The following is a 24678-nucleotide window of genomic DNA, read 5'->3' as shown; positions in this document are numbered from 1 at the left end:
AAAGTACTCTTATTTCAGAGTTTGTTTCGTATCTACAGCGGGTTAAAACACTTGAATTTCTGTCACCTTGATTCTCACGTTTCTTTATAATATTCTATCATCTTAAAAAAATCTTTCTATTTTGGTTTTGGTTTTACTTTCAGAAATGGCCTCTAAATTTAATCTAGTGCTGCCATCGTCCGCCCAGCTTTAATCTGCAAATGACAGCAAAATAATTCGAATCTATGGGCGCTTTTTTGTGGTCCCATTGTTTCTTTGCGAGCTACTTCAAACATCTCATCGCCCCGCATTGGTCGGTAGGAAGTGCGCCATGAAGGCTAAGAGAGTGATAAAGTGACACGCAATCGTGCCTCATAAATTCAACTCCTAAGCACTTCTCAAAAAAAACCCCAAAAAGCAACAAACAAATACACAAACACTCAGGCAAACATCGAACGATGCGTCACCAGGGACATCCGGTTTACTGTCAACGTCGTCAGATGACGGCAAAAGGGCGGGTAGCTTGTAAGTATTGACCATGAGGCTAAAGGGGGCATTATGTTCCATCAAGGAGCTATTTTACTGTTTGCTTCCATTCTTTTTCTCATTCCCCTTTGGCATCACTCGATTCGGCACCCATCTGGCTTCAACCGGATGTGCTTTACAGTGTGAGATCTGAACCTGAACTTGACAAACCTTTGATAAGAAGCTTTTTTCCTCAAAACGGAATAATTACAGACACGTGGTAGCAGGTAATAAATCATTTTACGGCAATCGGAGAAGGACATTTTTTCGTTAGATGAGCCGTTTTTTTGCGTAAAATCGAAGTTGCTGTCTATCGTTGTCTTATAAAAAGGTAACTAAAATTGACACTGATTGATTGGAGCTTCTCACGTCACTCTGAGAAAATGACAATAATCGATACGATTTTCAAAATCAAATGAAACGACGGATGTACAGTTGGAAGTCCCGTTTCATTTAAAATTTCCTTCTCAAAATGAATTCTCTGAAAACAACGTGCCGAGCCTAGTCCTACTCGAGTATGACCTAGCCTACTCGATTTCTTTCGTTTGAAAAAATAATCCCTTCCGAAAATTTTCTACCTCATCAAAGTAGCCTGTCTGTGGTTTCAGTGGTTTCGTTCCCAGTGGAGGAATTTTTCCGATTGCGGATTGCTTTGATGTAAACGGCAAAATAACACCTGAAAAAAAACATTGTACCTTCCAAACTTATACCATTCGTTCTTGCTTCCTTCACAAAAATAGGTCCTGAAACCGGAACTGGAATCGGTGTGGAAAATTCATTCACATTCACATGTACCCACCTACCCAGTCAACGGAGATTTGCTATCGGAAACCGGCACATCCTTGTTTGAGTGAAGCGTCCATCCAAACTAGTAGCAGACAACAACGAGGTTGTAAATCACATCCATCAGGTAAGAATAGCAGTGGACGACGAAGAATAAATGGGGGGCCGGACATTCGGCCGAAGGCCGATATGCCGAAAGATGATAGCCCGATGTTCGGCCGAATAGGACAATAGACCGAATGCAACATTAGGCCGAATGGTCATTAGGCCGAATGGACGATAGGTCGAATGGTCACTAGGCCGAATGGTCATTAGGCCGAATGGTCATTAGGCCGAATGGTCACTAGGCCGAATGGTCACTAAGCCGAATGGTCGTTAGGCCGAAAGGTCACTAAGCCGAATGGTCATTTGGCCGAATGGTCATTAGGCCGAATGGTCGCAAGGTCGAAAGGTCGTAAGGCCGAATGTTCGTAAGGCCGAATGGATGCTAGGCCGAAAGATCGTTCGGCCGAATGGTCATTAGGCCGAATGGTCGTAGGGCCAAACGGTTGCAAGGGCGAATGGATGCTAGGCCGAAAGGTCGTTGGGCCGAATGGTCGTAAGGCCAAATTGATGCTATGCGGTCGTTAGGCCGAATAGCAACTAGGCGGTTGGTTGTTAGGTTGAATGGTCGTTGGGCCGAATTTATGCTAGGCCTATAAGACATATTATCTCTTTCTTGCATGTTAGGCCGATCAGTAGTTAGGCCGAATGGTCGTTAGGCCGAATCGTTATCAAGCCGAATGATCATCAGGCCTAATGGATGCCAAGCCGGATTTGTCCATTCGGCTTTGCGACCATTCGGCCTGTCGTTCATTTGGCTTTACGACCATTCTGTCTAATAACCATTCGGCCTTGTAACCATTCGACCTAATGAACATTCGGCCTTACGACCATTCGGCCTTGCGACCATTCGGCCTAATGACCATTCGGCCTAATGACCATTCGGACTTATGACCATTCGGCCTTATGGCCATTCGGCCTAATGATCATTCGGCCTAATAACCATTCGGCCTAATAACCATTCGGCCTCACGAATAACCCATTCGACCTTGTGGCCTGTTCGGCCAGATAGCCCATTTGGCCTAACGTCCATCGGCTGAATGACCTTCGGCCGAATGGCTTTCGGCCTCATGACTTTCGGCCGAATGACCCAGCCTCGAATAAATGAACCTCTAGGCTTGGAATTTATGTGTAACGTCAGATACTTGTAAAGGCGATGAAATTAAGCACATTGTGGCCTCGAATCGTAGCGTAATATGAAACGTCATAAGCTTCCAATTTTCCCTCATGTAAAATTTTCCGGAAAAGTTCCTTAAATTGAGTAAAAATAATGTTCACGATGTGATGATGTAGATGAAATTTCTCCTTCTCGTGCGTCTGGCAATGGACGGCGCTAGATTGAACATAAACACTTTCCATGGAATCGATTCAATCACAAACACACAAGCGCCATCCAGTAAAGTAACCCATCGTGATAAGCGATAATCGTTTGCTATGCTCTAGCTATATGGGTCAAATCGGGAGCAAAAAATGGAATTGTGTCATACCTACATAAGAACCTAAATCAAAAAGAGACATCGCTGGATGGAAATCGATAAAATTGTTGAAAGATTATAGGCTTTACCGCCGCAAATTGCAAATCATCATTGAAGGATTGAAATTGAAATACATTTTGGAAGGAAAAATTAGTCAAGGGTCATGAATCCGTGAAATAGTTTTTTGGGAAAAACTGTCATCCAAACACAATTGATTATTTATCTTAGTCGATCATCAGATGTACTGTTGAATAACATACCATTGTGTAGGTTTCGACAAATTCAACTTCCAGGATAAAAGCGTTAAGCATTAAAATCTAGAATTCTTGGCAAACTCGATGTAAAAAAACAGCATCCTTTATCTTTCCCCATCGTTTGCGTTGGTCAACGGAGAGAAGCTGGGACGAATTTAATTTGATCGTTAAAAGTGACCCCGCCAAGCCGAGTGTGCAAATTTCCGCTATCGTAAATAGCTCCCGGACAAACGACCGGAAATTACCGTTACCGGCTATTGTTTTAGTAATACGGGTTGGTTTCCGACAAATTCGTTGACCGGTTGCAGCAATATTTGCTTGACGAGCAACATTGACCTTACAGCAGAGCCTCCACTTTACTTGCAGCAATTTATTGGAAAATAATCCTGTTGCTGAAAAGAAGGGGGCATAAATCCCATTTCATTAACATAGACGGTAAAACAATAAAGATGAAATCCTCTCATTATCTACAACATTCCAGAGGGCCATTTCCTGAGTCCGATTTTGTTTCAGTTACGAAAAATAATTATTTTAAAATGATGAATCCACTTGATATTAAAATTGCTAAAATCATTGTTTTTCATAAAGATCGAAATAAACAGTAAAGAACCACCAACAAATAAGCTATCCTGTTTATTCGGATGTTTAAATCACATTTCCACGTAAATTTTCTGTGATTTCCGTATCCTATAAAACGCTTTTGCATTCATTCCGAGAGCTGGCGATAGAAATAACACTCCATAACTGTTTCAAATCCGTTCAACAAAACTCAACCCCTCAAGAAAGAGATTTCATTCAAAGATATTCATCCGATAAGGATACAAAAAAAGTAACAGAAACAAACGAGAAAGATCAACAGCATTGAAGGAAGGTAGTGCTCAAATAAAAAGTATTATCCGACATAACATCCAACTCATGACGCAACACATCGATATACGAGGGACTGAGCCAGACAGAATCCAAATTTACATGCAAATTTTCTATCAACTTATCATAGATTGACTTTCCATACCCATCATAGCATATGCTAAAGGGGGGATCAATATTGACAATAATCGCTTTCCTGTATTTGCGGAGCAAATCCTGCTTTATTTATTATCTTGTTGATTATTTCCTCTCCTTTTTCCTCTCTTTTTCGAAGACAAAGTTCGAAAAACTGTTGCCGGAAAATTCGAGGGGATTGGTTCTTTTTCACAATCACGAGTCTCATCATTATTTGATTACACATATTCTTGGAAAAGCTTCGGCCCGCCCTTTTTCGAGCAAACCGCCGCATTTTTTTCCCAGAAAAAAAACCGTTGAAGAAGTTTTTCGGCGCGTCAAGGAGGCCACGATTTTGTCTTTCATTTTATCATTTCCACACAGAATGGTTGCTGAGATGTTTGATCCTACTTTTCCTCGCCGGCCTACTTCGATTGAGAGTGCACGGGTTGAGCCAACATCTGTTTGTGGATGGCGACGCTTCGCTTGCTTGTAAATATGTTGGTATTTGTGTGTAGTGCTTCTCGAGCGTAACGACCTTTAAGTAAGCCCCGATACTTCCTGTTTTTGGGCAATCCCTAAAAGGGGATCATTTGAGGGACGCACGTGCGCTCGTTATGTTCAACTTGAGTAAGAAGAATTGGGTAATTGGTACAATTTGTATTGATGTCGGGAAAAAAGTCTCACCGGAAACATGTATCAAGATTAACTTTATTAGCAGAATTAATGACACCGATTTTTTTCGGGATGCTGCCAAATGATGAATGATTTCAAACAAAGCTTTAAACTACTTATAGAAATTTTGCAAAATCAGCCAGAAAGCTGCAAAATCTTTTTATGTTCCTATTTTTTTAATGGATTTTCTCAGGATAATGCAAATCACTCAAGCTTCTCGTAATGTAAATCATCAACCACTAGCTATAATGTGACATCTTAATTATCTCATTTTTATGCCTGGCTATTCAATGTCAAGTCTGCTTTCACCACCAAGATCAGTCCTGGAGTAAGGAAGACCGACCAACGGAAAATCTACCTTGAAACGTGATGAATAATATTCAGACATTTGTTAACAAATTTAACGACGACGACGCCGGTTAATTTCGATCATAAAGAGGCATCACTGGTGTTTCCATTAAAGGTGGACTACGTTCGCCCGGTCGAATCTTAACTGAAGCTCAAAAAAGTCGGAAATTTATGCCACAACGTGCTTAGTTGGTGCTGTTTTTTGCTTTCTTCCCATTTGTCAAGGCCTTCTATGTGAGATTCTTTTTGGGAGTTTGACAAAATAAAACGACAGGGTACAGAAGTTTACTTATATTAGACGTCTTTGAAAAAATAAATCAAATTATTAAAAAACAACTCGATATAGAATCTTGAATAAAGTAAAACGTTTAATGAATATTGTTTTAAATTCTAGTTCAAAAATATTTGAAAATATTAAAGAATGTTTTTGGAACAACAATATCCAATTATACGAGGCTATTCAAAAATTCGTCATAAAAGCTTCCAAAAAATGACAAAAATGACAAAAATGACAAAAATGACAAAAATGACAAAAATGACAAAAATGACAAAAATGACAAAAATGACAAAAATGACAAAAATGACAAAAATGACAAAAATGACAAAAATGACAAAAATGACAAAAATGACAAAAATGACAAAAATGACAAAAATGACAAAAATGACAAAAATGACAAAAATGACAAAAATGACAAAAATGACAAAAATGACAAAAATGACAAAAATGACAAAAATGACAAAAATGACAAAAATGACAAAAATGACAAAAATGACAAAAATGACAAAAATGACAAAAATGACAAAAATGACAAAAATGACAAAAATGACAAAAATGACAAAAATGACAAAAATGACAAAAATGACAAAAATGACAAAAATGACAAAAATGACAAAAATGACAAAAATGACAAAAATGACAAAAATGACAAAAATGACAAAAATGACAAAAATGACAAAAATGACAAAAATGACAAAAATGACAAAAATGACAAAAATGACAAAAATGACAAAAATGACAAAAATGACAAAAATGACAAAAATGACAAAAATGACAAAAATGACAAAAATGACAAAAATGACAAAAATGACAAAAATGACAAAAATGACAAAAATGACAAAAATGACAAAAATGACAAAAATGACAAAAATGACAAAAATGACAAAAATGACAAAAATGACAAAAATGACAAAAATGACAAAAATGACAAAAATGACAAAAATGACAAAAATGACACAAATGGCAAAAATGACAAAAATGACAAAAACGACAAAAATGACAAAAATGACAAAAATGACAAAAATGACAAAAATGACAAAAATGACAAAAATGACAAAAATGACAAAAATGACAAAAATGACAAAAATGACAAAAATGACAAAAATGACAAAAATGACAAAAATGACAAAAATGACAAAAATGACAAAAATGACAAAAATGACAAAAATGACAAAAATGACAAAAATGACAAAAATGACAAAAATGACAAAAATGACAAAAATGACAAAAATGACAAAAATGACAAAAATGACAAAAATGACAAAAATGACAAAAATGACAAAAATGACAAAAATGACAAAAATGACAAAAATGACAAAAATGACAATAATGACAATAATGACAAAAATGACAAAAATGACAAAAATGACAAAAATGACAAAAATGACAAAAATGACAAAAATGACAAAAATGACAAAAATGACAAAAATGACAAAAATGACAAAAATGACAAAAATGACAAAAATGACAAAAATGACAAAAATGACAAAAATGACAAAAATGACAAAAATGACAAAAATGACAAAAATGACAAAAATGACAAAAATGACAAAAATGACAAAAATGACAAAAATGACAAAAATGACAAAAATGACAAAAATGACAAAAATGACAAAAATGACAAAAATGACAAAAATGACAAAAATGACAAAAATGACAAAAATGACAAAAATGACAAAAATGACAAAAATGACAAAAATGACAAAAATGACAAAAATTACAAAAATGACAAAAATGACAAAAATGACAAAAATGACAAAAATGACAAAAATGACAAAAATGACAAAAATGACAAAAATGACAAAAATAACAAAAATGACAGAAATGACAGAAATGACAGAAATGACAGAAATGACAAAAATGACAAAAATGAAAAAAATAAATTACAATCTTGTGACAATTTCTTTCATTTTGATTTGAACTTGTTTCCTTAGTCTGCACAAATTGTTGTCATCAATCCTGAAAGAACTACGAATAGACTTTCGATTAAATACGCATCCTGTTTAAATAAAATAACTTCATTCCCTGCGTGTTCTAACCTGGTTAGCTTGATTACAACCCTTATCAATTTGTCATGAATAATGTGCGGTAATGTAAAGCGGTACCATGTGGTAACACAGAAACTCACTTTGACAGTTTCGTTTTTTTTTTCTACTCCGACCTAGACTATTTTAATATTTAAAATTAACCATCTGTTACAAATAAAATCCGTTGGGCTCGAAGGGCACAACCAGAGCTCGATTGTGGTCAAGTAAATTAAAATTACCAGAATTAATAGCATAATGGGGCGCTGGTTATGGTTCAACTGGGTAACAAATGGCGCCACGAGATTCTAGGTAAAGGCCTTTTTAATGAAACATTCTGTGTTGTAGAATTTGAAATGAATGAATGGAAATAATTTACTCGAAGCTCGATCGAAATGAATCATCACGATCATAAATTTTCCGTAATTTTTCTAGCGCACTGACTGAGGAATAATTGACAAAGAATGCTTGATAAGAGAAGAACCTTAGTTGTCAATTGAAAAATAAAACCTATCCTACCAATCTTAATCGTTGAATTTGTTTTCCATATTGAAGAAGTTTTTATTTGAAGAATTTTTATTTGCTACATTTTTTGAAAAACAAATGTAAAATTTGGTTTTATTTCTGTTTTTTTACAGTCTATTAAAATTGTTCAAATCTCAAGTATCAGCTGTCGATTGCCTGCAACCATTGATTACTTAAGTTAGAAATTCGACCGCGAAAACAATCTGGCTAGTAGGCTTGGGTTGAAATTAATTAAATGAATGAAATTCCAACGCCTACCGTGATATCCCTGAGGATCGCTTAAAATTGAAATAATAAACGAGAAACAGCCTTCTGCTCCAGGTCAAGATATCACATCGCAAAGGAAAAGAAAACAAAATTCTTCTCCCGACTGGTAAGCTCGAGCAAATTGGAATTTCCCAAATGCCATGGACTCTAATTAAAGTATTACTACACCGAGATAGTGAAAAAAACCAAGCATCCCTTCTACTAAGATCGAATCAGCTAAATGGGGATCCCGGGGAAAAAATTCCACTCACCTTAAACTTATCCGGGCTCTTGGAGTCTTCGATGAATTTGAAAATATCCTCGACCGCCTTTATCATCAGCCCATTGTCGGCGGACCTAAGCGGACCAGACGAACCGGACCCGGAAGCAGAAGACGAGGGGAACCCCGGCTGTTGCGAGTCAAAGGTGGCTCGTTTGGGGTTCGGTCCCAGCATGGTGTGCGTCTTGCCAGAACCGGTGGCGCCGTAGGCAAAAACCGCTGCATTGTAGCCATTCAGAACGTCCTGAACAAGCGGTGCGGTCGTTGTTTGGTAAACTTCCTCCTGTAAGGGGGGCCACAACACAAAGCAATTATTTCTATCAATGTTTTGGGGGTTTTCAGTCAAAAATACAGGAGGAGAGTCAAAAATTTCTAAATTGCTTTGCCAAAGCATTTGCAAGCCGGTAACAAATAAAAGAAAGGTTACGGAATTTCAAATTGTCGGAACATTATTCTGACCGCCATTTCGAACATTCCTTTAAAATTTAATTTCTTCTTTTGTCACCTCACCTCATTGAGATTCCTTAAAATAGCTACAAAGTATGTGTATAAATAAAAGAAAAACGAATCACTGAAAATTTGATGATCATCTAAGGTAAAATTGATAAAAATATAAAATATTTTTAACACATCTTTAGGCTTAAAAAATACTTGTAAATGTATAAATAACAATTATTCTTATCATTTCACTTAAAATTTAGAGAGTTTATCCACCAATTTGAAACATTAATATATAAGTAATTTAATATACATAAGTAATGTTTATTTCATTAAGTAACAGGAAAATCACCAAACTAAAGTAGATTCTCAGGATTTTATTTCATTAAGTTAGGTTCAAATATTAGGCTAAGGAACAGTGACTGTGTGTTGTTCATAATTTCACATCACAAACTAAACTTGATATTTGTTCCGGCCTTAAAACATTCCAGACTTGAGGAAACTTTGTGGCAAAAAAAACCTGATAGACATCTTAGTAGGCCATATTTACCTGACTGGATCGCTCGCTGAAAACATAATCGTAGTTGTACTTTTTCGGCTTGCTGCGAATGCCCTCGTCAAACTGGAGCGTCCGATGGGACAGAACCTGGACACAACCCGGCTCACCACCACTATCCGCCAGAGGACGAATCCGGACGGCGACCTAGATTGGAGGTGAAAGAAGCAGAAGAAATCGAAATGAAACGGCGCGCACGGTGTTGTGGTAAGTACATTCACTGCACACAGGTCTTCTCTCAGGTGTAAGAACAAGGTAAAATCGAAGGCAAACCGAAGTACCGACCACCTTCCGGAATAACATTAGCATAATAAGGGGAACGTTTAGGTCCTACTACCACTTACGGAATTCCACCCTTTTGATGCATTGTTATTGAGGTAAGGATGCCCAGCTTTCCTTGTGGCGAACATTCGGAGAAATGGGCGCCCCCAAAAAAAGACCCCTAACAACAACAATGAACTACAAATCGCATCCCAGAAGGAGGTCACCAGAGTCACCACCAACCCAATAGAAGCAGCAGCAAGGATTTCATTCAAACGATTCTAGCCCTGTGTATGCAAGAAGGTACAAAGCACTTACCACCAGCCGCTCATCTGTATGTGCATTCGTTAGGGACGAGCTGCTGCCGGAACTGCCCGGAATATTGGCACCGGATCCTACACCAGGAGCAGCAGCTGTGGCCGGGGGCTGAGCCGTAGAACTGGAAGCGACTGCCGCTGCCATGTGCTCGTATTTCCACTTGATTGATGTAATCAACCGGCACCATCAATCGGGATCGTTTTTATTTAACTATTTTTTTCCTGCCTCGCCAACAGCCGGCGCACTTATTGCACATTCATGAGTCCCAACACCAAATGTACACAACACATAAATGTAGCACCAGCAGCACTCGAGGGTTGCAAATTTCACTGCGAAGATTTTCGTTCGGTTTCGTTTTTCCCAATTTGCTGCAAACGATATTTTGTTATCCTGGGTTGTGTATTCACAAGTGGTTGGTTCCATATATGTATCTTTATATAGAAGGTAGAAGGGATTCGATGGCCTCGCATTCGCATACGGTTACAAACCATTGAGCCACTCTTCACTTCAATCGAAAAGTTACGATACTTTTTAAGCGATCATCAAATCTTTCCATCTGATCGTTTCAACTGCATTTAGGTTAAAACAGCCTACATATTATGCTTGGTCAAATAGTTCCAATTTATAAACATTTTCTTCCTGCGTTTAAAATCACAAATCAACCAGTTAACAAGTTGTCAGACCAAAAAGCAAATCGAAAAATTGGTAAATCGAAAATTTGGCTAATTTGACTAATTGATATGAAAATTACAAATTGAAAATCGCAAATCGAAAATCGAAATGTGAAAAAAAAAATTGTCAAAAAACTGCGGATAGAAAATTGAATTGCAACAAGCGGAAATTGTGGATGGGTGTTTCCCTGAAAATTGCCACCCAAAAAGTCAATTTCGATTTCCACCATTCACTTCAATGATGTCCCATAATTTCAAATCATTCTCGCTCGTGCGAGGACAGCTTCTGGTCGCTTCCTTCCTATCCACACGAGCGTTAATCTTGATGTCGCGCGTTTATTGTTTTTGGTTTTATTTATGACCCAACCAGCGCAGAGCGCAACGGTTGGAGGTTTACTTAGGATGCTGCGTATGCTCAACTGTTTTTCCGAACCATTCGAGATGGAATTTGCCTACCGGAGCCCGCCATAAATATCAACTGCACAGTAATGGATTGACTGATAATGTATTTTTAGAGGCAATGGTCTATTAGGGGTTATTTGAAAACAATTTAGGGAAAACTGAGTGGTTTGTATGGATTAAAATGACGACTTTAATTTTGGTTTCTTTTCAATGACGAGTTTTCAGGATTGAGAGAAAAAAAAAATTAAATTCAAACAGTTTGATCAATTTTCGATTGAGGACAACGTCTCAGAAGGAGCAACAACGATTCGAAAACAGTTTTAGAGAAAATTATCAATTTAGAACAATCAACCCTTGTCAAATGAATTCGATTGCTGTGAGGAACCAAAGTAACGCCGTTTACCCCGTTGAATTTAAATCTGCGATAAGCTGAATAAGAGAACCATTCCCTTTGCAAATCTTCACACTATCCCACCAAGGATGATTTCGCTACAAACGAAATACAAAATTCCTAAACAGCAGCAAAAAAGGGCAGCAGCACGCAATCAAAAGAGATTCTATCGGGGTTCTTACTTTAAAGAAAAAGTTCAGCGCACTGAAAATCGAAACAAGATTTTCTTCGAGGGCGTTTCCTCTTCTCTTCTCAGTTGAGCAATTTGGCCAGCAGCCATCCATTCTATTCGGGGTTGCAACGTGGAACAACCAGTTAAGTCAGAGGATTATTTGGCTTCGTTTGACGGTGGAAGCGACCGATTGAGAATTTCCAACGATTTTTTCCGGGAAAAAGATAACTTATTGAAAGGTTAAAGTTCTCCTTGGTCGATGTTTGGATGATTGAATCGGGAATAGTTGACTGCACCAAATCCGTTTTAAACTGTTAATGAAATAAACAGTGCCATTCTTTTTTTAATTCTTCTGAACAAAGTGGAACACTCCTGTCATCACCTCCACAGCTTTTGTGAATTACAAACTTTATCAGTTTATTATTTTATGCTAGAATCTCACGCAGTTAAATAATGCATGCAGCAGTAAACCACTTTATTCAACCATAGTAAATTTATGGTTTGAACATCGTTTGAACTGTGTCGTGTCATTGAAACCGACAACGTGAGGTGTCATTTGCTGACATCTAGGTACGTTTAATTTTCAATCAACGAAGTATGTTTGAGAAGTTCCGATTTCATTAGTTAGCACCATGAAAACCTGTTATTCTACTATTTGACTTATTGACTTATTTATCAAACTGCTTACCAAGCTATTACCATCACGTGTCATTTTCTAACCAGCAGTGGTTCTTTATGTAGGAATAAAAACACACTATCATTAAACTCTAGCCACGCAAACCAATGATGCATGCATTGCACTTAGAAAACATTACTGATACATCGCAAGTTCAGATTTTTTAGATAAAGCAATTTTGAAATTTTCATACAAACTTTCAAATGAAGAAAAAAATTCCTTATTCTAAAATGTGAAATGAGTTTTCGAACAGATCCCCTCCGCCGACCGTGGCCTAGAGAATAGCGTTCAAGTCTTCCAAGCCAGAGGTCATGAGATCGAATCCCGGTACACTTTCTGTGGGTCGGTGGTTTTAGCATTTGTAAGATGCTAGCCATCTTATCGTTGAAAGATATACGATGAAAGATATACATGAAGTTTCACTGAGATCCTTTATGCGTGTGCTCGTTTTTTTAATAGCTGCTTCTCACATTTAATGAAAACAATGCAGAGTGGTTTCAGATAGAGTGCGGCTCTCACTGTGAAGCTAGAATTGATTTCGAAATTCTACTTTCAAATTTCTCAGATGAAAAAATGAAACTGAAGAAAAGTTGGCCCTAGAGACTAAAGGGAAATCATAAAAACCCTAAATGGAAAACCGTCGTGTGAGAATGACACTATCATACTCGATACAAGGCACAGAATGAAATTCTAAGGTTTTAGTTTAGCTTTGCAATCGGGAATTCAATACAGAAATCACCGCGGATGATTGTTTGTGAATTTTCTGACCTATCTTACTATTTTTAGCAGTATTGTTTTCTGTATCACAGATTCAGTTTAAAAAAAGAACTTATTTTGAAAAGTAAGTCAAAAGTACACGTTTTTCCGACAAAATTCACCTCTTCAGACTATTTTATCAGCCAAATTCCTTGTTACTGGATTGTGAACCAGAAAACGAAAACGTAAAATTCATACTAACCAACCATGGTGGAAAATTGAACATGTTTCTTGGTGGCATGTATGTTTCTGAAAGCAGAGACTAACGGTAGCAGATACCGATCCGAGATATTAACCAAAGAGTAGCGCTACAAAGTGCTTCATACAAGAGTTTAGAGAATTTGGGAAGCTTTTAGGAACAGGCATATCATTAAAAGGGAATTAGTTCCTAATGTTATTTTTTAATAATTATTGGGCAAAATTTTGTCATGAAAAGGTACTTGCAAGACACGCCGACAGAAATACATTTGATTTTTTTTACAAAACTTTTCGAAAAATGTACAAACAGCTCTCTCATAAGAGCAGATCTTCCAGAAGTGCATTTTTCATAAATGAAATACCCTCTTAAATAAATCTATACAACATCTAAATCATTTTAATTTTTCTTCCAGAACAAAGAACAACTTAAACACTCCATTTATTCCAGTGAAAACCATCAAATGTGTTACTTTGATAATGGTTAACAGAAAACAGGATAAAATTCCAGTTGTTTCAACCAGGATTTTTCCTTGATAGAATGGTTTCCAAAACAGAACTTTCGTTAATTTAGCTTACAAATATCTCCAACAATGTTTTGGAATGAATGTTTTTGTGAAAATAACACTTTTTCATTCAAAAACTTTTAAAATACTTAGGTGTGTTTTCAATCGCAAGAAAAACACCAGTTTTTGAAACTCAGTTTATCGCTTAGTAGCTATCAATATTTTTTTCAAAAAATATTTAAAACACTAGAAGAAAACCTAAAAGTTGATTCTACTTACTTTAGAAGAGATCTCAGAAGTAAAAAGCCGTAGTAAAATGAGTTTTAAATTCATCGAAAATTTACACCCTTTTGTTTACCTTTTTTCCTAACTACAAAACGTCAAACATTTACCTGGCATCGCGGATGTCTGCAAAGTTTGATCGATCAGATTTTCGGTTGCTACATCTGGATATAATATCAACTATAGAGTTTTTTGACAGTTCTTACACACACTTGTCCACGTATATGGATAAGAAAAGGAAAAATAACCTCCAACATTGTAGTTAACAAAACGTCGATGTCCGTTTAAGGACATGATCGTTTTGAGGTTATTTCCCCACTGTTAAAAAGTGTTACTGAAAAGGTCAGAATTATGTCACGAATATTTCTAGCCGGAAATAGAACAATTATTGAAAATTTCATCTCTGGACACGATAATTTTTTTTTAAGCAAACCATCAAGTATGGTAAACATGCATAAATAATAGTGTTTTCGTTTATTAGCAGTGGTAACCTAGTTATCCACGAGTTTTGCCCGAATTGCTGTTATTGTGTTCGTTTATTAATTCAGAAGTCCACAAGTTTTGCCCGAAGTTTGAACCTCAAGCAGGCGGTTGCAACCCGTAGAAGTTGTCAGTGTTGGGAGTAAGCATAAGGTTGACTATAGCAACCATATATTTGCATCGTCCCGGGTGACGATTCTGTTTGTTTATTCAGTGAAAGTTTTGCCCCGCGCCAGTGGAGAAAAACGAAAACGGCATGAGAAATCACTTCATGATCAACTTGAAAATAAATTTTGGCTTCTCCCAGGCCCTTTCAAGAAACCATTCAGAATTAATCACTAACAACCGACGTTTCTGGTACTGGCGCTTAAAACAACTCTGGATATCGGTTAATAAAAAAAAATCTGCTGTCATGCTTAAGGAAATTCCTTAAAGAGCGAGGTGCAAGCTTTATCTTTTTCGTACACCCGAAGCCAACACGAAGTTATGCATTTGGGGTCATTTTGAAATTTCTCAAACCCTGGGGTCTAAATAGCTTCGTATTGGTCTAAAACTCATCCATGATTTTTTGCAAAATTTTTAAGTAACACTTGCATGAGTAAATTTGAACTTTTAAGTTTGTATGGGAAAATTGATTATTTTGTACTGAAAAATCAACATCATTTTTGTTTCGTCTGTGGAACTGAGCCAGCTTATGGTTTTTATGCCAATTTATAAAATTCCTAAAGGAAATTTTCCACTGAACAACTTTGTCGAAGACCGTAACTTCATATCTTATTAGGAAAAAAAGTTATTAGCTGTTTAACAGGGGTATGTCTTTTCGCACTGATAACCAATAAATTCAATTGACATCCCAAGCATATTTTTAAGCAGCAATTGAATTGAATGCACGCGTAAAAATGGTAATGTCAATGTTAAGCTATTTTGACACATGAAAAAGTTATATTTCACCTAAATTGAGTTAAAAAATTTGTGAGCATTTTAATGATGATTTTTTTCCGCTTGGGGGGGGGGGTGATCACCCCCCATCACCCCCCGCCCCCCCGTAGATCCGCGCATGCACAGAAGCGATCAGAACAAATAGAGCCAGTGATAGAGCTACTTGAGCTTGAAAGAAATTATGAAGCGCTTAACGCACCTCACTTTCAAATCTACACAGAAATCATCGAGAGATTTTGAAGAAAAATACGAAACATTTCAGGTTTTGTAGTTTTTTAATAAACGCTAAATCTTCGTTGACGTTCCTGCTAAAATGATTTGCGAGGATATCTCCGCCTCCGGAGACTGCAAATCTCTTCTCGTCGTTCTTAATTTATCACCTTTGGATGAATTGTACTTGAATGGCTTGTCTGAGTACAACGTGGCTCTTTCTTCCGTTACGTTCATCGAAGATGATATTCTAGCCGAACTTCAGGCCGTAGATGACGAGAAAGGTCCCGGTCCCGACCAGCTTCCTCTGCTATTAGTTCAAAAATGGGCTACCAGCCTGTCCCATCCTGCGAGAATAAATTTGAATCGATATTTAACCGAGGGAATTTCTCCGTCAGCCTGGAAAGCAACATCCGTAACACCAATTTACAAATCTGGGAACGTTGAAAACGTCGAAAACTATAGTGGAGTGTCTATCCTTAGATGCATCTCCAAAGTTTTCGAGCTGCTGATCCAAGATGAAGTCTACCCTTCAGTTTACAACTTTATTTCACCTTGTAACCTAGGTTTTTTGCGCAAAATCAACCACGTCCAATTTTATGTCCTTTTCTTTATCGCTGTTCGACAACATGTATCCATCAACTTCAGTAAAGTGTTTATTTGTTTGTTAATTCAATCAACGGACCTAGTATAGGTCCAAATGACGACTTAAAGTTAAAGTTACATAAAATTTACATCCAATTAGCGATTTCTAGATATTCTTAAAACATTTCTTCGGAAAACATCCCGCGAATCGTCTAAGTCGAAGAGCTCGGAAAAGCGGTTGAACGTTTTCATTACACCAATGAATGTACTATTGGCTCCATAGTTGTTCAATCGAATGGGGACATACAGTTGAAGGTCCTGGTTTCTCAGTCCATGGGGTCTCACACTTAGAGGAATAGCTTCCAGTAGCGTAGGACAATCGATACGCGATGTCAGTAGATCGGCGACAAAAGAAGCTCGTGTTGCATTTCTACGGGCTTGAAGAGTATCTATGTCTATAAGACGACATCGATGTTCGTAGCTCGGCATGTGGAACGGGGCTTGCCAGTTAAGGTGTCTGAGGGCATAACGCAAAAAGCGCCTCGAGCCGCTCATTACCGTTCTGGTAGTAAGGACACCAGACAGCTGAGGCGTATTCTAGGATGGATCGAACTATGCTACAATACAGGCTCTTCAGGCAATACACGTCCTTGAATTCCTTGGCCACTCGAAATAAAAATCCGAGGCTTCTAGAAGCTTAATCGACGACGTAGTTCGTATGTGTTTTGAATTCCAGCTTACGGTCGAGTATTACGCCCAAATCATCGATGTGGTCCACCCGCGCAATAGACTCACCTCCTAAGAAGTACTCCCCGCAAAAAGGCTGCCGTCTTCGAGAGAAACTGATGACTGTACATTTACTGCGATTCAAAGGCAGGCAGTTGATGTCGCACCACTGTGCGAAAAGATTAAACTGGTTTTGCAAAAAATCAGTGTCGTCCTGACCATTTATGGCGTAGAACAGTTTAAGATCATCAGCATAACAAAGTTTCGGGGCGTCGAGGAATGTGAGCACATCGTTGAAATAGATTAAGAAGATAATCGGTCCTAAGTGACTACCTTGGAGCACACCAGACGAAGCAGAGAACTGGCTGGAGAAAGTGTCTCCAGTGCGAACTGTCAATTTACGTCCAGTTAAGTAACTGCGGAACCAGCCAAGTAAAGGTCCGCAGAATCCTAAGCGCCCAAGCTTACCAATGGTGATATCGTGGTTCACATTATCAAACGCTGCTGACAAATCAGTATAAATGGCGTCAGTTTGAGACTTAGCAGCAAAACCTTCGTGTACATAGGAGGTGAATGTCAATAGGTTAGTTATCGTAGAGCGTTTGGGCATAAAACCGTGCTGATCGATTGAAAAATTTTGCTTACAGTACGAGAAAATCGGATCCATGACGACTAATTCGAATAGTTTGGAGATTGCACATAAAGCAGAAATTCCTCTATAGTTGTTGATATCTCTCCGGTTCCCCTTCTTATGGACTGGAAACATGTAGGCTTCCTTCCACAGTGAAGGGTAGGTGGCTCTGTCAAGAGAAACTTGGAAGATGAGTCTTACAGGTGTCAGTAAAACAGGCATAAATCGTTTTAAAAAGGTAGATGGTATACCGTCCGGGCCAGTAGAGAGGGAGTTTTTGAGCTTTGCCGCTGCTTTAGATATGACCGCATCCTCTACTACAATCGTGCTCATACTGAAGCCGAGTGGCGAAACATTCCTAACAGTACTCTCCACGTGTTCTGGGGATGTTGAAGCAGTAGCAAAGGTACTCGAGAATTTTTGAGCAAAGAGAGCACAGATCCAGAAACCATCCAGAAACATTTGAGTTGGAATACCAGGTTCATTCCGCTGACTTTTGACATGCTTCCAGAACGATTTTGGGTTGGACTTGAGGTTACGTTGTACTCGAAAAAGATAATTTTGGTAACAACGCTTACTGGCTTTTTTATAAGCGGAGTTCAGTCTTCGATATACATCCTTAGTTTGGGAGGATTTGAGCTTATGGTGATTTCTAAGAGCACATCTCTTCGCCGTCTTCAGTCGACGCAGTTCTTTCGTAAACCAGGGTGTCCGCAAATTCCCGGAAGTCGTTCGCTTTGGCACGTGGCGGTCGATAACGTAATTTAAGATATGCGAAAAGGTTTCGGCCGCAGCATTGGGATTCAATAGATTGAGTTCAGATTCCCAGTCGATGGTGACCAGGATATGGGAGATAGCATCGAAATCCGCTTTCTTGAAGTCGAGATAGAAAGGTGCTGATTTTTCGACAGAAGCATGCAATCCAGTGACCTCGAGCGAAACCATTAGAGCTGGATGATGCTGAACTGCCTTAACGAACGGAGCAGGAGCCGAATCAATGGTCAGAACGCGAGACCCATCGCTAGCAAAGCAGAGATCCAACATACGGCCGTTTTCGTTAGTAACTCTGTTAATTTGACGCAAGGTTGCCGTACTCAGGGAGTCTAGTATGATGTTTGAAGGCGCCGAGGATGTAGAGCGCACAGGATCTGGGTACAAAAAGCTACCATGGTTGGGGGACCACTTCAAACCGGGCATATTGAAGTCACCAATGACGAGAATATCGTCTTCGGGGGCGCAGAGAGAACTCACTTTGGATATGCAGCGAGAAAGAGACTCCGCCAGGGCGACATCTTGTGTGCGATCAGGGGGCAGGTACAGCACGCATACGTAGAGTTTTCGGTTGCCAAGATCGATGCGGGTCCACACAAGTTCCAAGTCGTGCCAGGAGTCATCGTCAATAAGCAGTGCATGGAAATTGGATTTAACAGCAATTAAAACTCCACCTCCAGTGTTCTTCTTGCTATTACGAGGACTGCGGAAAAAAACGCTTACTCGGTCCAAATATCTGACTCGAGATAGTACGGTCGTTCAGCCATGTTTCCGTGAAAGCGACAACGTCGTAGCAGGAACAAGAGCTGGCGAGCAGATAATCTGCTAGACAAGAGTTTCAACCCCCGACATTCTGGTAGTACATGTTGATTGAATCATAAGATTCCATCGCAGACCTAGAGCCTCGAACGCTGGAAGGGGAGAAACCATCAGGCGGAGGAAAACGGTCAGGAGGGCCATACTTGCCCGAGCTCACAGGCTGGAGACTGTGAACATCCTTGCGGGCGAAAAACTAAAAAGAATGAGATTTCAGAAATGGTTAGCTCAATGGATCCTTTTATATTTAACCCTATTCCACTCGTGAGTCTCATTATTGGGAGTTTGGCGGCTTGTGACTTTGTTTGGGTGCATACAAATTTAAAAAAAAAAACTTCGGGAACCTTATTTAATTTTTCCTGGGCTTTCAGAGTGCGTCCTTTAAAAAAAGTAATGATGAAAAATTAAAGATTTCAAGAATTTATTAAAGGTTCCCATAAAAATTTTATTATTTGGATGCATCCGACTAAAGGTACAAGCCCCCAATTTTCCAATAGTGTCATATTGACACTCAAGAGCGGATTAGGGTTAAGCAACTGAAAAACTCTGGAAACTTTTTATTACTGGGAATTGGTTCATTCTGGGGTTTGATCTCGGGTGTTTGTCGGGAAAAAACATACTAGGCATGAGTTTTCTGGTAAACGGAATCCAATCATATATTTGTTTTTAAAAATACCTATTCCGGTAAATTGTATTCCGTTTAAATCACTCCGTTTTATGTCAGTCCGGTAAATGGTTCAATCCGGTATACAAATTTCTGGAGAGTAGCAGTCCGGTAAATGGAATTCCGGCTAACAGTATACAGCCATTCGAAGGCACTGCGATTAACCTTAAATGCCATGAAGTTGCCAGGTTTCAAGCTAAAATAGCCTTGATTTGCTCGGCTCGGATACGTGCAAAGTTTGATACCTGCAAGGCAGCAATTTTAAGGTAGCAATACATATAATGAATCCAGCTGTCTTTAATCCATGACAATAGCCTTTTGTTTAAATAAATAAAGGTTTCATTAAACTTTTTTTTTCTTTTTCTCGGGATTTTCATCTTCATTAAACTTGGAAACTTTGAAGCTGATTGAAATTTTTTAAGCGAAATTGAAAATTTGTATCTTTTGAATCTATAAGTTTTGGTTTGTTTAATGAAGTTTAAATTTTGTTATTTGCTCACACATAGGAATTTGTTGATATTCTTAGAAAAGTGGCTCCAGAGAGTAAACATTAATCAAACAACATTAATCGAGAGAAACCCTCACTTTATCGTATTAGTAACAAATTCACTTCAGGCAGTAATGTGAAAATTCGAACCAAATCCGAGATCCATCGGCTCCATTATCAGTAGGTAACTGGGAAACTAAGCAACGAAACAATAACCTCCAATAAAACTATTTTTGTAAATATAATCTTTGAAAACGAGGCACTACGATTTTACTGGATAACGTGCCGTGTTCTGGAACGAACGAGCTCCGTTGAACCACCCTAACACCAGAAAAGGCCCAGTAGCAACATGGCGATGCTGCGCGCATTAACGGCGGTTATGCGCGCCAAAATCATCGGTTTTCCTCGGACACGAAGAGGTTTTTCCGAAGGATCGAGCCACCGTCGATCCTTGACTCGGTCTCTTTTCCCAACCAACCACCATCGGAGACGGTAACAACTCAGCGGCCCTTGGGGCCAGTGTCAGAGGCCTTTATAGCCATTGTCAGAGGTCTAAAGAGACCAAAGTATTTTGTCAGAAGTCATAATGTCTAAATTGTTTAAGTCTAAGTTATCGAAGTAATACAGTCCACTATTTGTAATGTTTGTTGAATGAGTTCGTTTTCATTTATCGAAGAAATATCTGATGCTATCGATCCTGCCATCAGGGGTGATCCTGAACATGCCGCTATACCTGATTGTCAAAATTTTTTTTAAAAAACCTTTGAATTTTTGTACTTACAAAACATTATGTGTTTAGATCTTCACAGATTGGAAAAGTGGCTCCAGAGAGTAAAAAGAGAAGCGACAATTTCGACGATTTATTTAATGAAAAGTAATATTTTGTATCACTTTTTATACTTTTTGTGAAAGATTCAGAAAAAAACGATAACTTTAACTATCCAATGCCCTCAATGGTTTTTTTTTATTTGATTGTTTGGTAGACTACAGCAGTTGTTTTACTGAAACATGATAATCTTTTTTTTTAGATTTGATTTTTCTGGAATTTCTTTATTTGGGACTTTCAGAGAATAACCATTAAAAAATTATAAGGCGACATTGAAGAACTTTTAGTTCTAGAAGAGAACCTAGAAGCATTCTCAGAATATTTAGACTAAAATAAACGACAGAAGCCTTAGTTGTGTTAAATTGGCACTCTTATAACAGATGATGGTACGAACACAGAAATCAGTGCCTTCATTAAGAAAAACCTAGAATATTTTTTTAAATGAAGGAAAAAAAAATTTTAGATGATGTTCTTCATGACCATATATTCATCTATATTGAAACCCTATTTAGTAATTCTCAAAGGCAACTAACTCAATAATTTGATTTCTTTCCAGATGGCAAACCTTTGATGGGAAAATCACATAGTATGTACCCAGTTTAAAATCACGTGTGTAGGTCACCGCAACATTCCATTTCCGCCACAAAAATAATACTCCGTCCCACCCCAGGTTGCTAGTTATTCTAATAAAAATGAAAACAGAAAATATCCTGCCTGGCCTGGCATGGCTTTGAGGCAGCAGGTCTGCGCTTGACACATCACGCCATGCTGATGGTACTACTGCCAACTGTGCTGTGCGGGTTAAATCGATTTAACTGTAAATATTCATTTTCCACTATGGCTGGAGATTGTTTCCCCACACGAGTTCTGGAAATTTGTTCGTTCAAGTTTGGTTTGGTGTTTTTCGATTTTGAGTCTGCAAGGCGAGTCAACATACATTTGCAGTGTGGCTCTCCAAACCGTATCATAAAGTTTATCCGTTTGTGAAAAATATCTCCTGCTACACAGAACGTACAAATTTTCCACTTTGTTAAACACTTGTTCCGAAGCCGGTGCTAACTTTTGCTCTCGTTTTGAAATTCCACAAACATATGCAAGGGCAACGATCAGGAAGGAATCCTCTACACTTGACGCTTCGAGTAGCTTTGGGGTTTTTTCATCATCAAACACTCACTCTGGGAGTAATTATTTGGAACAATGTAGACAGGTTTATACGAGAGAAGGTAATTAAATTGTGTTTCACTGAAGTTTCAACTTTTTCATATTCATCCTTCCGATGTTATATGAGAAATATTCACGTCTTCACAACGCTGAACCGAAAAAAAACCGGATCTGATACCGCACTCTTGCCCCGACGAGATTTGGTCTGCGTTTATCCAAAGTCAAAAACTCTTCCCCCCATAAAGGTATTCCGAAAACTGACCAACTGACCAACCGCGGACTGACAGCCGACTACAAAAACCATTCGCCTCGAACTAAATCCTTGGAACTCCAATGGCCAAGCTTTTATTTTATTTTTTTTTTTTTTTTCGTTCTAACCTCCCCACCTAACCCCCGCCGAGTAGTTTGCATTCTACTGACCCACCTGGCTTCCATTGGTCTTCAAAGCTTTTATATTTTCACCCCGTTTTCTGAGCGCTTTTCCAAGCTCATAATGGAATGGAATATGTACAACGAAACAGACTTCCAATATTAATGCTCGGTGACGGAATACTACCGGTTTTGTAGTAGTGTTACCCCCTGAGAAGAGAACCGTACCCCCAGTCTGGAAAAAATAAGGTTACAACACCATCAATCTGCACCCCAAACGTGAAAGGGGGGCCAAAACACGAAACCTAGGAATCGAGAACACCTTCAAAAGGAGGTGGCAATGAACAAGAATGGGGACTCTATCGCTCGGGGTGGGGGTGGGAAAACATGGTTAATACTGACAAAACACGCGAGCTTAGGTAGGAAGCGAGCAGGAACACTTTTGCCGAGAGCTTTGTTGGTATTTGCCGCCAACACACAGAAGTTGTCGACCAACCAAGTTGGCGTTGAGTAAGGACTCTCACTCGAAAGCCAAGCCGCTGCGCTATCCAAGTGGGCTTTGGTGAATTTTGGTCGCTATAGTCACTGCCTACATACAGGTGAGCTAGGGAAGTGGAATTTCGAAGAAGTTGTTGCCTATTGCAGCTGTTCGTTCATAAGGGTGTGAAAATTGCCGACGTCACCCGGGTTACCGACACACGCGATCCTCGAGTAGGCCTGAATAGATAATAAGTATATTTTTCGGCATGAAGGCTCGAATTTTGGTTTGGATGCAAGATGTATGTACAATACAGTACTGGATACAAATAAGATGAAGAAATAAAATTTGATGGAATATTTCATCTTATTTTTGTTTTAATTACAGTCGTTTTAACATCTTTTGTCATTCGCGACTTTATATTGACCAGACTTTTGAAAAAGTTATGTGCTGCAGGCTAAAATTGATAGGCCTAGTGCAAGATCTCATGCTAAATTTGGGCCGGATCGGATCACGGTAAGGGGACTCATTAACAATGATGAACATCACTCTTAAAAAAAATCGTCCGTTTTTGAAGCCAAATAACTTTTTTATTTTGACTCGAATCGATTTGCAGTCTTCGGATAAAATATTTTTCATATTTTGAACTTGAACTTTATGCAAACCCGTTTTCAAAAGACATCGGCCGAAGGAAACCAAAGTTATTGAAGATTAATTGGTTTTTTCATGTTTCTCCCGAACAAAATGTCTCAAAATCCCATACAAACTTCAGGCTCGTTGAACGACCCCTTCCCGTGAACCGATCTGGCCCAAATTTGGCATTAGATTTTGCACTAAGCCTAGGATCAATTTTAGCCTGCAGCGCATAACATTTGACAATTTTAGCCTGCAGCGCATAACATTTGACAGGCTTTGAATTTCCCATACAAAATGGGGCATTCCAGTGGGTCACCATCGAAAAACTTTTCTATTTTTTTCAGGCTCCGAATCTGTTGACAAGAAAAAAATGTTAGATGATTTTTTTTTAAATTTAAGTCCATTTTAGATTTTTCCCGAGTACAAATAAACATCTCAATCCGGGGATAGTCCGGGTAGGCGTTGACTTGCAGGGACGTCAGAAGTTTTTATTCCCTGAAAAAAAATTACGTTGTTCAAGTGAAATAGTGAAATCAAATTCTGATTGCATCTGCAGATAAAAAAGACAACGAAAACTGAAAGTATGTGGGAAGCGGCAAAGTAGCGTCCGAAATTTAGATTGCAGCAGGTTCCGAAATAAAATTAGCACCAGCTGCCCTGTCAAACCTTAGAAGAAAATTGGAAAACTAACCCACGGATACTAGAGGAAGAGGTTATCCATCGATGACGACGAAAGCTTATTGGTGAAATCCATCCCTTTTACTTTTTTTATAATTTTTACACTGTATAAGTTGCGTTCCA

The 24678-nt window shown here is 38.4% G+C and overlaps 1 protein-coding gene and 1 long non-coding RNA gene across 6 annotated transcripts in view; one reads left to right on the top strand and one right to left on the bottom strand.

Annotated features, from left to right (window-relative positions):
- Positions 1-22889, bottom strand: part of LOC129739514 (kinesin-like protein KIF19) — a 56614-nt gene extending 33725 nt beyond the window's left edge. Inside the window, exons 1-4 of one of the 5 annotated variants that reach the window (XM_055730992.1) lie at positions 22815-22889; positions 10048-10415; positions 9463-9615; positions 8467-8757 (exon numbers count right to left, since the gene is read on the bottom strand). In XM_055730992.1, coding sequence (XP_055586967.1) covers positions 8467-8757; positions 9463-9615; positions 10048-10191 — 588 coding nt within the window. In that variant the 5' untranslated portion in view covers positions 10192-10415; positions 22815-22889. The other 4 variants (XM_055730991.1, XM_055730990.1, XM_055730989.1 and 1 more) reach the window with 4 other exon arrangements.
- Positions 250-8725, top strand: LOC129739516 (uncharacterized). The gene is made up of 3 exons (XR_008735884.1): positions 250-504; positions 1245-1414; positions 8062-8725. It is a non-coding gene; the product is annotated as an uncharacterized LOC129739516 (long non-coding RNA).
- Positions 22890-24678: the final 1789 nt, after the last annotated feature.

Source organism: Uranotaenia lowii, chromosome 1 (genome assembly GCF_029784155.1).
Source record: "Uranotaenia lowii strain MFRU-FL chromosome 1, ASM2978415v1, whole genome shotgun sequence".
NCBI lineage: Eukaryota > Metazoa > Arthropoda > Insecta > Diptera > Culicidae > Uranotaenia > Uranotaenia lowii.
This window is presented reverse-complemented; position numbering and strand designations above follow the sequence as displayed.